At 39.4% G+C, this 16,368-nt stretch overlaps 1 protein-coding gene across 3 annotated transcripts in view; it reads left to right on the plus strand.

Moving 5' to 3' along the window:
* Positions 1-16,368, plus strand: part of SCN10A (sodium voltage-gated channel alpha subunit 10) — a 92,435-nt gene that overhangs the window by 11,006 nt on the left and 65,061 nt on the right. For all 3 annotated transcript variants that reach the window (XM_078061249.1, XM_078061257.1, XM_078061258.1), the window contains exons 4-7: positions 12,025-12,153; positions 12,724-12,815; positions 14,790-14,981; positions 15,413-15,479. In XM_078061249.1, coding sequence (XP_077917375.1) covers positions 12,025-12,153; positions 12,724-12,815; positions 14,790-14,981; positions 15,413-15,479 — 480 coding nt within the window. The remainder of the gene's footprint in view (positions 1-12,024; positions 12,154-12,723; positions 12,816-14,789; positions 14,982-15,412; positions 15,480-16,368) is intronic.

A 16,368-nucleotide genomic window follows, 5' to 3' on the forward strand; every position in this document is an offset into this window, starting at 1 on the left:
TCAAGCAACTCTGTCATGTTAATAAATATAAATGCATTGGACTCATCTGTTTTCAGAAATTCACACATATTCATATATAACAAAGCAATATCCAACTTTATGTTGAACAAAATATACTGTTACGGAAAGGTCAAAATTAAAGAATGGGCAAAGATATAAGCCAAGGCACACAGAAAGAGAGCAGGAAGTCAGATGTGAATATCAAAGAAGGTGGTATTTAGGCCCAAAGTCATTAAACAGGATAAAAATGACACTTTGTAATGCTAAATAATCCAAAACAGTAACGTATATCTTTGCAATAAATAATATGGCATAAAATATGTTCATAAATTGAAAAATTATAAGAGTATAAGGGTAAATAAAAACATTACAGGGATTGGAAAGTGTAATTAATTTCTTTCAGCTCATGACAGGTCAAGTGTATAAAAAGGTATGTAAAGATATAGATGACCTGAATAATTAATAGACACATCTGATTCACTTATATCAAACTGTATTCCCTAAAAATAGAGAATATACCTCCATACAAACTGACCAAATATTAAATCACAACAAAACCTCAATCAGCTCCAAAAAGTAAAAATAATACAGGAAACATTCTCTGATCACACAGCGATAAAGTAGAAACAAAATTAGAGGGAAAAAAAACCCTTTCCATTTGGTAATGTTAAAAACCTTTCAACTCTTAGATTAAAAAAATACTACAAATTAAAATTATAGAATTTCTAGAGAAGAAAAAATTTAAAAAGCACTTTAATCAGAACCTATATAATACAGTTAAAGATGTGTTCAGGGGACAATCTGAATAATTAATAATAAAAATAATAATCTGCATTGAAACAGAATATTTATTTCAGTACAAAATGAAAATAATTCTTTAAGCACCTAATATAAAACTAGAAAAAGTACAATAATGAAAGGAAAATGGGAAGAAGAATTAAAAATTTCAAAGAAAAACAACACATTAAGAAATAGAAAAACAGGGGCACTGGGTGGCTCAGTCAGTTAAGCATCTGATTCTTGATTTCGGCTCAGGTCATGATCTCAGGATCTTGGGATCAAGCCCCAGCTTGGCCTCCCCGCTCAGTGCAGAGTAGGCTTGGGATTCTCTCTCAACCTCTTCCTCTACCCCTCCCCTTGCTTGTGCTCTCTATTTCTCTCTAAAATAAATAAATAAAATCTTTTTAAAAAAGAAATAGAAAAACAGTAGAAATAATGAATCCAAAAGCTGTTAGAAAATATATGTGCAAGACTTTTATACTGAAAGATAACAAAACACAACTGAGAGAAATTTTAAAGTATCAAATAAATTTAGCAGTATCTTGTGTTCAGGGATTAGACAACTCACCAGCTGTTAAAATGCCAGTGCTGCCCAAATTAATCTATAGATTCACTGAAACCTAATGAAAATCCTAGCACCTGATGTTCTGTAGAAATTGAATAGGTTTCACTTATATGGATGAAGCAAAATTTATTTAACTGTTATCCTATTGATAGGCATTTCTGTTGGCCCTAATCAACATAATCCTCATATTCTGCGATCATGATTCTTCAGTGCGTATCCTTCCTTACACACACATCTTTGCACACATAACATGGGTACCTGTGAGAGATGAATTCTCAGAAGTGGAGTTGCTGGGTTAATTTTTGAAATATTACCAAATTGTTTTCCAAAGCTGTGCCAATTTCCATTCCCACTATTACTAAATTCATTCTTCATCAGATTTTGTATGAACTGAATTGTTGACAAAACTTGCTTTATAAACACACTTTGAAAATAATATAAAATATAAAAAATCTACCTATCTGGTCTCATTTCTAGAAATGTATGTGGTAGGTACTGGATGACGTTCAGCATCTTTGGCCCCATTAAAATGATCAGATTCTTGGTGATCACAGCTTTGTAATATAGCTTGAAATCGGGCAACATGATGCCCCCAGCTTTGTTTTTCTTTTTCAACATTTCCTTGGCGATTTGGGGTCTTTTCTGATTCCATACAAATTTTAGGATTGTTTGTTCCAGCACTTTGAAAAATGTCATTGGAATTTTGATCGGGATGACATTGAAGGTATAGATATATAGACCAATGGAACAGAATAGAGAACCCAGATATGGACCCTCAACTCTATGGTCAAATAATCTTTGACAAAGCAGGAAAAAACATGCAATGGAAAAAAGACAGTATCTTCAATGAATGGTGCTGGGAAAATTGGACAGCCACATGCAGAAGAATGAAACTCGACCATTCTCTAACACCATTCACAAAGATAAACTCAAAATGGATGAAAGACCTCAATGTGAGACAGGAATCCATCAAAATCCTAGAGGAGAACATAGGCAGTAACCTCTTTGACATCGGCCACAGCAACTTCTTTCAAGATACATCTCCAAAAGCTAGTGAAACAAAAGCAAAAATGAACTTTTGGGACTTCATCAATATAAAAAGCTTCTGCACAGCAAAGGAAATAGTCAACAAAACAAAGAGGCAACCCACAGAATGGGAGAAGATATTTGCAAATGACACTGCAGATAAAGGGCTGTTATCCAAGATCTATAAAAAACTCAAACTCAACACCCAAAAAACAAACAATCAAGTCAAAAAATGGGCAGAAGATATGAAAAGACACTTCCCTGAAGAAGATATACAAATGGCTAACAGACACATGAAATAATGTTCATCATCATTAGACATCAGGGAAATCCAAATCAAAACCACAACTGAGATACCACCTTACACCAGTTAGAATGGCAAAAATGGACAGGGAAAGAAACAACAAACGTTGGGGAGGTTGTGGAGAAAGGGGAACCCTCTTACACTGTTGGTGGGAATGCAAGTTGGTATAGCCACTTTGGAAAACAGTGTGGAGGTTCCTCAAAAATTTAAAAATAGAGCTACCCTATGACCCAGCAATTGCACTCCTGGGTATTTACCCCAAAGACACAGATGTAGTGAAAAGAAGGGCCATATGCACCCCAGTGTTCATAGCAGCAATGTCCGCAATAGCCACACTGTGGAAAGAGCCAAGATACCCTTCAACAGATGAATGGATAAAGAAGATGTGGTCCATATATACAATGGAATATTACTCAACCACCAGAAAGGATGAATACCCAACTTTTACATCAACATGGATGGGACTGGAGGAGATTATGCTAAGTGAAATAAGTCAAGCAGGGAAAGTCAATTATCATATGGTTTCACTTATTTGTGGAACATAAGGAATAGCATGGAGGACATTAGGAGAAGGAAGGGAAAAAATGAAGGGGGGGAATCGGAGGGGGAGACGAACCATGAGAGACTATGGACTCTGAGAAACAAACTCAGGGTTTTAGAGGGGAGGGGTGTGGGGGGATGGGTTAGCCTGGTGATGGGTATTAAGGAGGGCACGTACTGCATGGAGCACTGGGTGTTATATGAAAACAATGGATCGTGGAACACTACATCAAAAACTAATGATGTATGGTGACTAACATAACATAATAAAATTTAAAAAAAATGATCAGATTCCAGATTTTATTTTTGAAAGGCAAACTGATAACAGCCATTGGTTGTTTACTATGTTGCTGGGAGCCCAGAGGAAAGGAGTAAATGTCCCTGGCACAGTCTGGGATTACAAAGATCATGCTACGTATTCTTGAGTAGAAATGAGATCACAGCCAGCGAGGAATCAGAAGCCTGTCCTATCACCATGTTCTTGATACAGTGTTTTGGACACAAGCAGTTCCTATCCCTTATCTCCCCTCCCAGCCATGATCGTTCCCTGAAACATTAGCTTTGCACTGCTACCTGCCTCTCTGTCTGCTTGTGGGAAGATTTCATATACATATTTCATTTTTAAATCCCTTCTTGGGCTCTGAAAGAAACTAGAGATTCACTGCAGCCAAAGAGGGGAAGAATGTATCAGATTGGGCCCCAGCTGGAGATGAAAAATGCAGGGGAATATCCCACCATACCCATCCCCTGAGCTCACAGAGAATCACTGAAGTGGCCCTTTCATGGCCCTAGGACACCCATCACTAGCCATACTGAGAATCTGGAGAAACATTTGACAAAATACAGCAATATGGTTGCAGGGAAAAGTGCAGTGGAAAAATAAATGTTTTCTCACCTGGAAAAGAACACATGAAATGAAATGGAACCTGTGGCGAACAGGGGAAGGGGTACCTGGCGCTGCATGCATAAAGTAATGTTTTGAGGGGCACCTGGCTGGCTCAGTCGTTAAGCGTCTGCCTTCGGCTCAGGTCATGATCCCAGGGTCCTGGGATCGAGTCCCACGTCTGGCTCCCTGCTCAGCGGGGAGTCTGCTTCTCCCTCCCCCACTCCCCCTGTTTGTGTTCCTGCTCTCACTGTCTCTCTCTCTCTGTCAAATAAATAAATAAAATCTTTAAAAAAAGTACTGTTTTGTGTCTTTTCAAATATGTATGAATGACATCATATTGTATGCACGCTCTAGCTGATGCTTTTTAAAAATCAATATTGTGTTTTTGAGATGGGTCTAAGTAGATACATGTAGACTTATTTCATTCATTTTTTACTGCTACATAATATTCCATAAAGGGTTTCTGTATTTTCTTCTAAAAGTCTTAGTTTCTTTCTACATTTAGATATTCCATCCCCCCCTAGACTTTAGTGTGTATGCACATGGCTTGAGATAGGCTCTGATATTTTTCTGTATGGATTATCCCACCATTTTTAATGGATCATCATTCCCTGAATGATTCCTACTACTACCTCTGTCATGCACCAGATTCTTGTGCGTACCAGGTCTGTTTCTCCTGGTCATTGATTTGTTATTCCATCAGTCAACACCACACTGGTCTAAATGTTTGATAATAAAATTTGACCTGTTGATTAGAACACCCATCCTTATTTGCCCTCTTGAAAATTATTAGTCCTTCTCTTTACTTTTCTATATCAAATTAAGCGTCACATTTTCAAGCTTTTCACTTATAAATCTGTTGAAACTTTGATTGTAAATCTACTGAATTTATTTATTAACACTGGAAGAATTGCCACATTTATGATATCAAACTTTCCCTCACATCAGCATGGGATATCTCCCGATTTATACAGGCCTTCTTTTATATTCTTCTGTAATATTGTCTTACGTAAAGTTCTTACATTTCTTATCCCTAGGTACATGATAATTTTGGTTATCCTTTTGAATATTTATTTTTATTGCTAAAATATGTTAGTGTTACTAATGTCTACATACTGGTTTTGCACCCAGCAACCTTGCTGAACTGAACAAGTTCAACATTTTTCTATAGATTCGCTTAGTTTTCTATTTAAACAATTATATCATCTGCAAATAATGATGAACTTGTTTCTTTCTTTATGCATCTCATATGACTTGTTTGTTTTTCTTATCTTGTTGAACTGGCTGGACATTCAGCACATTGCTGAACTGAAGCTACAATAGCAAGCATATTTCTTTTGCCCTTGATTTTAAAGAGTATGCTTCTAATTTTCACTATTATCATGATGACTAAAGGAGTCTCATAATTAGCCTTTATCAAGTTATGGAAATTTCTTTCCACTCTTGGTTTGTTAAGAGTTTTATTATGAATAGATATTGGTTTTTATCAATATTTCTATTTCATTAAGATTATCATGTGGTCTTTCATCTGTTAATATAGTAGGTTACATTAATAAATTTTCCAGTCTAGTTTTAATAGTTCCAGCTTGATCATTGCTGGATTCAACTTGCCAGTATTTCATTTGATCTGTCTTGGTAAATGAGGCTGATTTATAATCTTCTCTCATAAATTGTCCCTTTGGGTTGCTTTTCCACCTCTCTGCCTCACTGTCTTCCTTCTGTATTGTCCCCAGAACTCCAAATTCTTCTCTGTTTTGCATAGCAATTCAGGTAGCTCCCTCTCCTACAATGTTTCTCAGTAAGTTGTCCAAGGATCTCTGTTGGTCCCTAGTCTCTCAGTAGCCTCTATATCATTTGACAGATACAGAAGGAAAAGCAATGCAATCCTTTCATGCATAGATAGTTTAAAAATCTGAAATGTAAGATTGATCATAATTTTCATAGAATTTCTGATTTTTTTATGTTCTTAAAAGCAATGTATGTGTTTCATGGACTGACAGTTCATACTGGTTAACATGAAGTTAATCTTACATAGTTTATCCTAACTAATGTGCTTTATTGTCACCCAGCAGTTCCTGTTTACATTTGTTAAACTTGGATTTATCACTGTTACTGTTGAATTGCATAATATCACAGTTCAAAAAAAAATGAATCATTTCAAAAGTGGTTTGCAGAAATACGACAATGGTGATGAAAATAGAAAAGTAAACCTCACAATATGAAATAAGGTCACAAATAAAAATAATAAATCGACTCTGTCATAAATACAAAGCTTGAATCTGAGACAAGTCATGAGACAAGTGGACAATGGATGTGGATAATCTCACAAAGGCAGATAAAAAATAAACAAGAAAACAGGCAGCATGACAATGAAAATGGATCACTGAATGTTATTGGATCAATGAGCCTTTTGTCCTAGCACCCAGTTTATTATCTACTAATAACATTTTCATCAAATAATAATATACAGCTACCAAAACTTCCATATTATTTTCCAATAAAGCTTATCAGCCTCACTTTTAAACCAGTTGATTATTTCTAGTACAAAAACAAAATTAGGCTTTCCAGTACAAATTATCAAAACTTGATGTTAAAGGTTGAAAAGACATGAAAACTATAGTGTCCTCATTCCTCCTCGCAGCAAAAACAACTACAGCTATACCCTTGCTGGTAAGACATGAAACCAGCTTCCAAATCAATGACAAATATTGTAGTTGGAAAGAAAGCAGGAAACAATTGGTGGAATTGCTTTATCGGAACTACTAGATTTCTTATAATGTGACTGGCATTTAAAATCAATGACTGTTATGTATGTAAACAAGCAGACATTTTACTTTACAGTTTAATAAAACTATGATGTATCAGTTTTCAGTATACATTCACCATATATGTGAGAGAGAAGTGCTCAATGACTTTTTGTCTTATTAATCATGAAGCTAATTTTAAAAGAAGAGATTTCTGGTTTAATTAATTAAAGATTAACTTGTAAACTTAAAAATGCATGTTAGCTTGTGCACCAAGGTTCATAGCAGCATTATTCACAATAGCCAAAAGGTGGAAACAATCCAAATGTCCGTCAACAGCTGAAAGGATAACAAAATGTGATAGATCTATTGTATGGACGATGGAATATTTTTCAGCATTAAAAATGAATGAGATTCTGACACACGCTACAACATGGATGGACCTTAAAACATTATGCTGAGTAAAATTAGCTGGATACAAAAGGACAAATTGTATGACTTGTCTGATTCCACTTATATGAGGTACCTAGAATAGGAATATATGGAGACAGAAAGTAGAATTGAGGTTGCCAGGGAGTAGGGGAAGGAGGACTGGGGGGTTGTTTGATTAGTACAGAGTTTCTGTTTGGGATAATAAAGAAGTTCTGGAGATGGATAGTGGTCGTGGTTGCACAACATTGTGAATACACTTAATGCCACTGAATTGCATACTTAAAATAGTGACAGCAGGGGCGCCTGGGTGGCTCCGTCACTAAGCGTCTGCGTTCGGCTCAGGTCATGGTCCCAGGGTCCTGGGATCGAGCCCCACATCGGGCTCCTTGCTCAGCAGGGAGCCTGCTTCTCCCTCTCCCGCTCCCCCTGCTTGTGTTCCTGCTCTCGCAGTCTCTCTCTCTGTCAAATAAATAAATAGAATCTTTTTAAAAAAATGGTGACAGCAGTAAATTTTATATTATGTATATTTCACCACTTTTGGGAAAAAAAGAAAAGATATGTTGAATTGGTATTGAAGAAGCTCTGGCCATGTGGTCAGCAAGGAAAGGCATCACAATACAAATGAAAGATGCTCCTTCCAAATGTACTACATTCCTCATTCGTGGAAAACAATGGGGGTCCATAGCATGCCTTCAGACCCTGAATTGCCTTTGAGGGACACAGTGGAAATTGTGAATACAAACTGACTGTGGCCACTTAGTATGAGTCTCCTCAGCCTACAGGGCTGAGATGAAAGTGAGTATAAGATGCTGCTTTCCCACACTGAATTGCTGTGACTGGCAAACAGAAAAGGCTTATAGTGTTTTAAAATAAGGAATAAAATATTTTAAAATTACCATTTCTGCTAATACACATGGTGGGTCTCAGTGATACATTCAGGATTTTGAACAGTATGGATCTTTGACTTCGGGGCCTAAACATCAGAATTTTTTCATGATTAGACACCAGGATTTCTTAAAACTGATCAGTGGGGCAAATGGCTCGATGGCTGAGAGTTTGACTTTTTCTCAATACCCAGTGATTTTCTTCCTCCGTCGGGAGTGTCTTTTGCGTATTAAAAATCACATCCAAACATTGCAACAGAACATGAAAAAATACTTTGTGAGCCAAATGCCACCAGAAAGAGGATGTGACTGTCAGCTACTGTCCCCTGAGTTGAGACCTTTAACCCTCCAGCTTCGGGTGGTGCTAAAGCCTCTGCTCACGTCCTCTGGTAAAACACTGAAAATAGTCTTTAGAACTCTCTCCATAATTTCTGGATCTGCACTTGATCTGAAAAGCCAGAAATATCCGTCAAAGCTTCCCAACAACCTATAATTCTGAGTTAAGATTTTCTAATTTAGAAAACATAAAGAGTTGGGGGGGGAACCAACAAGATATGAAAGCTGACAGCTCAAGCAGCCATCCAGCCAGATATAGATTTCTTCGTGAATAATTTCAAACACTATTTCCCTCTCGCAGATATGAAAAGACATTACTGCTATTCTCTTTTTAATGTGATTTTTACTTTTATATAAGATATACAGGTTTATGATTTAAAAGATCGCAGAGTTCTACAAAAATCCTAACAAAAACAACAATTTCATGCTGCTAATCTCCTCAACCCTAATCCTGTATTTCCAGAGGCAAGTGCTCTCAGCTTTTTTACCTCTTTATTCTGATACTCCCTTCTCTCTGATAAGATACTTGTACTATATATTTTATTCTTCCACTTTAGATATTATCTATTGGCTTTCTGTTATGGGAAAAAAAGAATTAGGTGCACATACCCACACACAATTCCGCTCACACTTATCTTCATATTGTAGTTATACTATCATTTTGGGTTAGGTAATCAGATGATACGTATGTCATCTGACTACAGACATGATTATGTAATAGTATTGCCAAGCAAATGGCATCACAGCTATGCCGTGCAATGTCCTTTGAGTACATGCTCCTTTTTGCTTTCTCTGGAGTTAATAAAGATTTCATTGCTTCATTTGCTCTGTTTTCTATGTCTTTATCCTAATTTGTTCCCAACTCTTCTGCAGAGTTTATTCATTGCTTCAATTTAGTCCAACATATCAGGCTATCCATCAGGTTCCATTTTTCTTGGGGAAATCACTCCCGGAGTCCTCCATCTCCTGACTCAATATGGCCTAGGTGTTCTTGAAGCATGATGTATGGCTCTTTTCTGGAGATTTTCCCTTCTCCATTTTCTTTTGGATTCCATTTGTCTCTCCCCTGCAACCCCAGATCTTCCTCTTTGTTGGTTACTTTCTTATTTGGGTGGAGCATCCTATGTAACTTTCTCAGATGGTTAGATGGAAAGTACATTTTCTGAGACTTGGTATATCTATAATTGTCTTTATTTTGCCCTCAATATAACAGTTTATCTGGAGAAGAAATTCTATATTATAAATTATTTTCCTCAAAATTTTGAAGGTATTTGTTCCATTGTCTGATACTGTCCAAGGTTGCCATTGAGAAACCTGATGATATTTTGATTCTTAATCCTCTGGTTGTAACCTGTGATTTTCACTCCCTCAAAAAAAGTTAGGGTCTTCTGTCTGTGTACAATGTTATGAAATTTGGTGATGTTATGCCTTGACATTCATTCATTTTCCTGAACACTTCTGGGTATTTCTAACTGAATTCTTGGATCCTTCAGTTTGCAGAAATTTTCTTGAATTATTTCTTTGATAATTTTCTCTAGTCTCTCTGTCTATTTCTGGATCTCCTATTGGTCAGACATTGTACCTGCTGGTCTGACTCTCTAATATTCATGCTTATAAACTACCTCATCATTTTTTTGGTCCCACTTCCTGTAAGATTTCTTCACCTTTTTTTTCAGCTCTTCTATTAATGTTTTACTTTTGCTATCACATTTTTCTTTTCAAAAGTTCTGTTTTGTTCCTTGAATAGTCTTTACAGCCTTCTGTTCTTGTTCTATGTATCCCATATCTTCTCATCTCTTAATTCTCTAAAAATATTCATGATAACTTTTTCCTAACTTTTCTTCTGCTCCCTGCATTGTCTCTTGCTTTTCTTTCTTTCTGTTTGGTTGCTTTAGTCTTTGGTGTTAGAAGCATCCTTCCAATTCCTGATGCTCATTGCCTAGCGGTTCACATTAAAAATACAGCATCTTCTTGGGCTATTAACCTGACTGTCAGGCTTCTAGAAACTAACTGAAAGGCAGAAGGGAGTAGGTGGTGGGAGGGTTGCCTGCCTTTCAGTGTATAAAGTGTCCTTTATACTCCTGTTTCAGCATGTAACTCTCTCTCCCTGTTGTTCAACTCTTGAAAGAATGAACATCCAATCTATTTCCAGAGCAGAGGAGGCAGTTCTTCACTGAATGGGTTCCTCAGTGAATAGCTGTTTCTTGTAAAGACTTTCAAGCAGTATCCAGCTCCACCTGACAACCTCTACCAAAACCCCACTTTCAGAAGTATTTAGTGTCTCTATGTCTTAAGCAGTCCTGCAATGTGGGTTGGCTTGCTTCTGGGAACTCCCCACTTCCCAGCTCAGGTTTTAGCTTTCTTGGGTCTGCTCTGTCAGTTACTACCCATCCATCTGCTTCCTAGTTTCCAAAATGCTGTTGTTGTGTTCTCCATTATCTCCCTCCTACTGGGTTTATGCTTTAAAAAAAAAAAAAGGGGAAAAATCCTTCTACTAACATTTAAGAAGGATTTCAGAAAGGATAGAGGTAAATACATATGTTCAATCTGCCATATGTAATCAAGTCTTTCCATTTTTAATACCAGTGTTTATGTTTATGATTTTATAATTTAAAAAATTGACTGTACCCAAAATTATGTGTGCATCTGAATCCCTTTGGTTCTGGAAGGGTAGTTCCCTCTGGCTAGCAGCATTAACATCTGCTGGGGAATGTGTTAGAAATGCACACTCTTAGGCCCTATGCTTGATTTACTAAATAAGAAACCCTGGGGGTAGAACCCAGAAATCTATGTTTGAACAAGCCCTCCAGGTGGTTCAGATGCTTGCTAGAGTTTGAAAACTCCTGCCATAGGTGACTGAGGGATTCTGAACATTTGAGAAACACTACCTTACTCTCAACCTTACCTCTAGATCCATCTCTTCACCTCCAAAGCCACAAAGTGCCCAGCAGACTCAAAGGACTATTTGAGATGACTTCCTCTGGCAAGACCCAACCTCCAGAGAAAATGTTTAGATGTTTTTTTCTTAAATGACACCTAGTTGTTTCCTGCCTTATATGCCTCTTAGACTGGGATTCCTGAGTCCAAAAACACTTGCAGACCAAGGATGGTGGGCGAAGAAAAGACAGTTGGAAATAGAGAAGTTTGGAGAGGAGGGACATAGCAGGGCCTCCACCTCTTCCACATGTCAGCCAACAGCAGGTTGGGAGAGGAGCTTTCAGCTTCCCCCTGGGCACCTCAGCAAACAGGAGCATCCTTGTTCTGAACCTTCTGGTGGTTCTATACCTACCATTGCCGTCTGCCCACGTTTTCAAGCCAAAGATGCTGCCAACTCTCTCAGCTGCACACATCCATCTCCATCTGTGTGACTTCTCTGAGTTCCCGGGTCTTGCCTCCTTACCTTAACTTCTTCCTTTTCCCCACCTTGCTGATGATCTTTGCACATTTCCCTATGGAGCCATCCTAGTAGCTCCCCTCTGAACTCTCTCTATGGCACAGTTAATACTCCTTTCCCCCTTCCTTCTCAGGTATGTCTTCACTGTCATTTACACCTTTGAAGCCTTGATAAAGATACTGGCAAGAGGATTTTGTCTAAATGAGTTTGCTTACCTGCGAGATCCTTGGAACTGGCTGGACTTTAGTGTCATTACCCTGGCGTGAGTATTTCTCCATGCTGATGTATATGTCTGCATGGGGCTCCTGGGTGACTCACGCTCTGGGGGTGTTTCCTCATCTCTATCCAGCTCCCTTATATGAAACTGCATGGCCTGGGGTTTCCTTGCTTTTAAGTGTTACGTTGATGGTCACTTTAGGATTAGTCCCATACCTTCAGGTAGAAGTCAGAGACCTCAACTCTGAGCTAATAAATGGCCTGTCAAAGTGAGCAGACAAGGCTTAGCCTTGTACCTACCTGACCTGAAGTTCTTTGCCTGAGGAACCAGTGTTTGAGGAGACTTGTTGGCCAAGCCCACATGCTTGAATACCCATCCATACATGTAGTGCACAGAGCCCTCAGGATCATAATGCATCTTCTCAAAGGGGCCATTTTAAAAGCTATTGCAATAATTAAATCAGAGTGTCAGTCTATAGGTGGAAGTGCCACTAGATTTTGTGTCTGTTCTGGGTCCTTCTTAGGCTCTTGTTACCCAAAATTGTCCTTATTTATGCTGCATACATTCCCAGGACCATTTCCTTGCAGAGATACTGACCAACTTCTGGTCCTACAGATACATTGGTGAAACGACAGATCTCCGAGGGATCTCAGGCCTGCGGACATTCAGAGTTCTTAGAGCTTTAAAGACAGTTTCTGTGATCCCTGGTGAGCTGCTTTACCATTACATGTTTTCATAGAGCATATGCTGGTTTACACAGCCTAATGTCCTACTTTGATTTTTGCAAGAGTCCTATAAAGCTCCAGGGCATAAACTGTTGTCCCCATTTAAAAGACAAAGAAACTGAGGCCCAGACAGCAGAAAACACAATCCCAAGTCCTCACCACTAATGAGGCAAAGTGTCACCTGGAGATCTAGTGTCCCAATTCCTAGGCCAATGCTCTGTGCATAATACCTCATGACATCATCATCAATAAATGACAAGAAGGTCATGTCCTCATTTTATGTTCTTGTTGTGGGGTTCAGGCAAACCTCCAGTTGGAGGTTCTCATTTATACCCTAAACTAAAGGTATAAACTTGAATATAAGGAGGAAGAGTGTAGGCAGTCCTAGGCTCTTGTGAGTGTCTTTGCCATTTCCATATACCTGAAAGCTTGAGCCTCACTCTTGTCTTTGGACCCACAGAGGAGAAAAGAATTGGGCAATTCTTGATTACAGAGAATTCAGAAACAAAAGTGTTCCACCACAGCTTATCTTATCGAGCCTTCAAGACTTCTGTTGTCACCAGTATCTCAGGGATACACCTTACCCACCACTGGGTTGATGGAAAAGATGGTGAGGCCAGATACCAGGCAAACCACTGAGACAACTTCCACCTTGTGGTCTGATGGATTATCTCCTTTCCCTTACCCCTGAGAATCCATGCTTTCATCTGGAAAACAGAAACACTCAAGCCATGGGGGAAGTCCTTTCTACCATTCCATGTCTGGCTGGGCAGTGAAGGATTAGAAAGTCTTTGCCAACTTCCACTGGACAAGCTTCCTCATGAAGAGAGCCATAGCGAGAAGTAGTCAGTGCTGCCACCTGGTATCTCTCTCACCTAATCTTAGCCAGGAAGACCCTGAGTCTTGTTTATAAGACCTGTCCAGTCCAGACTCCCTCTCTGATCTCATCTCTCTCCTCTACCTGCCTTGTGTCATGTTCTAGAATCTACCTGTAGTTCTACAAATAGTCCTTGCCTTTGCTCATCTCCCAGGCTTTGGCCCTGCTGCTTCTCTACTAAGAGAGTCATTTCTCTCTTCATTCGACTCATACTCATTCCTCAGGCCTCTGCTAAGGTTTGCCCTTCTCAAGGAGACTCCCTGGTCTCTCCCAACTTCCTCACATTCCACCCCATCCTATCCCCACCCTAGGCTTCAATTAGGAGTTGCTCCTATGTGTGCCTACCTGCTCAATAATGCAATGGCATTCCCCATCAGTTGTTAAACAACCCCACCACATGCCCTTGCCTTAGCCCCCTGCTCAGCTCCCAGCCCAAGAACCAACAGAGCTAGTGCACAATAGGTTATTTGTTAACCAAAATGACAAGAAAAGGATCAGTCTCAGACTGCTTCCCTGTTCAGAGCTCTTTCTGCTACTGTGAATCTGCTCTCTGAAAGAAGCTGATATTATTCTCCACAGTTACAAATCCTCCCTCCTTAAACAAGCAGAGACCTCAACTTTACTGCCAGCTGTGCTTGTCCTAATGCTCTCATGGTCTCATTCTATTGTTGTGTTTGTCTCTCTGTGTCTTTGTGTTTCTGTCTCTCTTTCTCTGTCTCATTCTATCTCCCTTGCATCTCTTTCTCTCTCTCTCTCAACACACACACTGAGGTCCATGTGTTTCCATCCTCAAGCTGCCTCCCAGGACTGAATCATTATTAGCCTTACAATGATAAGAAATACATCATCTGGGTATGTTGTCACATTCTTGCAAGGAACAATAATCTCTGTCTCCATCTCAGGGTTATTGCAAGGCTTAAATGGGGAACTATGCTTGGAACTGCCTAAAGTTTGTAAAGTACCTCACACCTATATGTAGTGAAAGGATAGGATGGTTAAGATGCAGGCATGCCAGGCATGCAAGTGTGCTGTGTGTGGTATCTCATCCATGTGGGAGTGTTGTTGTCATCTTCCCACAGGACTGAAGGTCATTGTGGGAGCTCTGATCCACTCGGTGAGGAAACTGGCAGATGTGACCATCCTTACTGTCTTCTGCTTGAGTGTCTTTGCCCTGGTGGGTCTACAGCTCTTCAAGGGCAATCTCAAGAACAAATGTGTCAAGAATTGTGCAACTCTCAACGAGACGGGCAATTACTCCTCTTATGGAAAACAAGAGTGGAACTTCTGCCATAGGGACAAAGGTCTGGTTGGCAAGGGTGTGAAGCCCCTGCATACCTATATAGAAATATATTTTGATTCCTCTTTCCTGCTGAAATGCTTCTCCTGAGCTATGTTTTACTTTTGGGTCCCCATTTTCTGTTGTCCAATGTCCCTTTTACAAGAAAATAAGCTATAAATCTAGGAGCAAATCATTCTGCTGGGGGAGGCTCAGAGCTAAAGTCACTGATCAACTTTTCTCTTCCCAGATGGGACATTCCCCCTTCCAAATGTCTCAGCATGCCTACTGAGAGCACATAGCCAAGGGAACACATCTTGCTCAGGCAGAAGACTTAGGAGGTGTTGCCTCCACCACATAAGACTTAAGCTAGAGGGTTCAGAACTATATTCATGGCTTTCATTTCTCATTTCTTCCTTTCTCCTGCAGATTTCTACTATAATAAGCCAGGCACTTCAGATCCCTTACTGTGTGGCAATGGATCTGATGCAGGGTGAGTGCTCAACCCATGACAAAGCACCAATGCCCAGCAGTCCTTTCTCTTTGTCATTATCATTTTCTGGATAGAGACTGGTTTGCAGACCCCAAGGTGATATAGAAATTAATAAGTCATGTCTTTTGCCATCCCAGGCTCATGGGGAGGGAGTGTAGGAGTTAGCTTTTGCTATGTAACAAACAGCCCCAAGATTTTGTGACTTACAACACTAGCCATTTACTTAGCTCAAGATTCTGCACATTAGCATGTTGAACTGAGATCAGCCTGGTGTTCTGGCATTGCCTGAGCTTATTCATACATCTGCAAACAATGGACAGATTAGCAGGGGCCAGCTGATCTAGGACAGTCTCAGCTGGGGCAGTTTTTCTGTTCCATGTGGTCTCATCTCCCAGCAGGCTAGCCTGGTCTTGTTCTCAAGGGCAGAGAGAAGGTTCCAAGAGAAAGAGTGGAAGTGTACAAGGTCTCTTGAGACCTAGGTTCAGAACTGGCACAATGTCACTTCTGCATTCTATTGAACAAAGCAAGTCACAGGCCAGTGCAAATCCAAGGGATGGAGAGATAACCTTTACCTCTTGACTGTAGGAGCTATGGCAATTTTATGGCAAAGGGGTATGGATACAGATAGGAGAATAGTTGTGGCCATTTTGGCAAACAATCTACCCCAGGAAGGAACTAATATAAATACATTTTGTGTCAAATGTTCTACATTTAATCATCACAACTCCATCATATGGGTTTTGTTATCCACACAGGAAGAAACAGGTGCATCAGCCTTTGCCATTTCAAATTCTTACAGAGGCTAGATACATAACAAATGAGAGGATTAGGCTGGGTGGGAACTAGGCGATGACAGTTTGTGCCCCATTTAGAAGGGCCAGCCACTGCT

This window comes from Halichoerus grypus, chromosome 1 (genome assembly GCF_964656455.1).
Source record: "Halichoerus grypus chromosome 1, mHalGry1.hap1.1, whole genome shotgun sequence".
Classification (NCBI taxonomy): Eukaryota; Metazoa; Chordata; class Mammalia; order Carnivora; family Phocidae; genus Halichoerus; species Halichoerus grypus.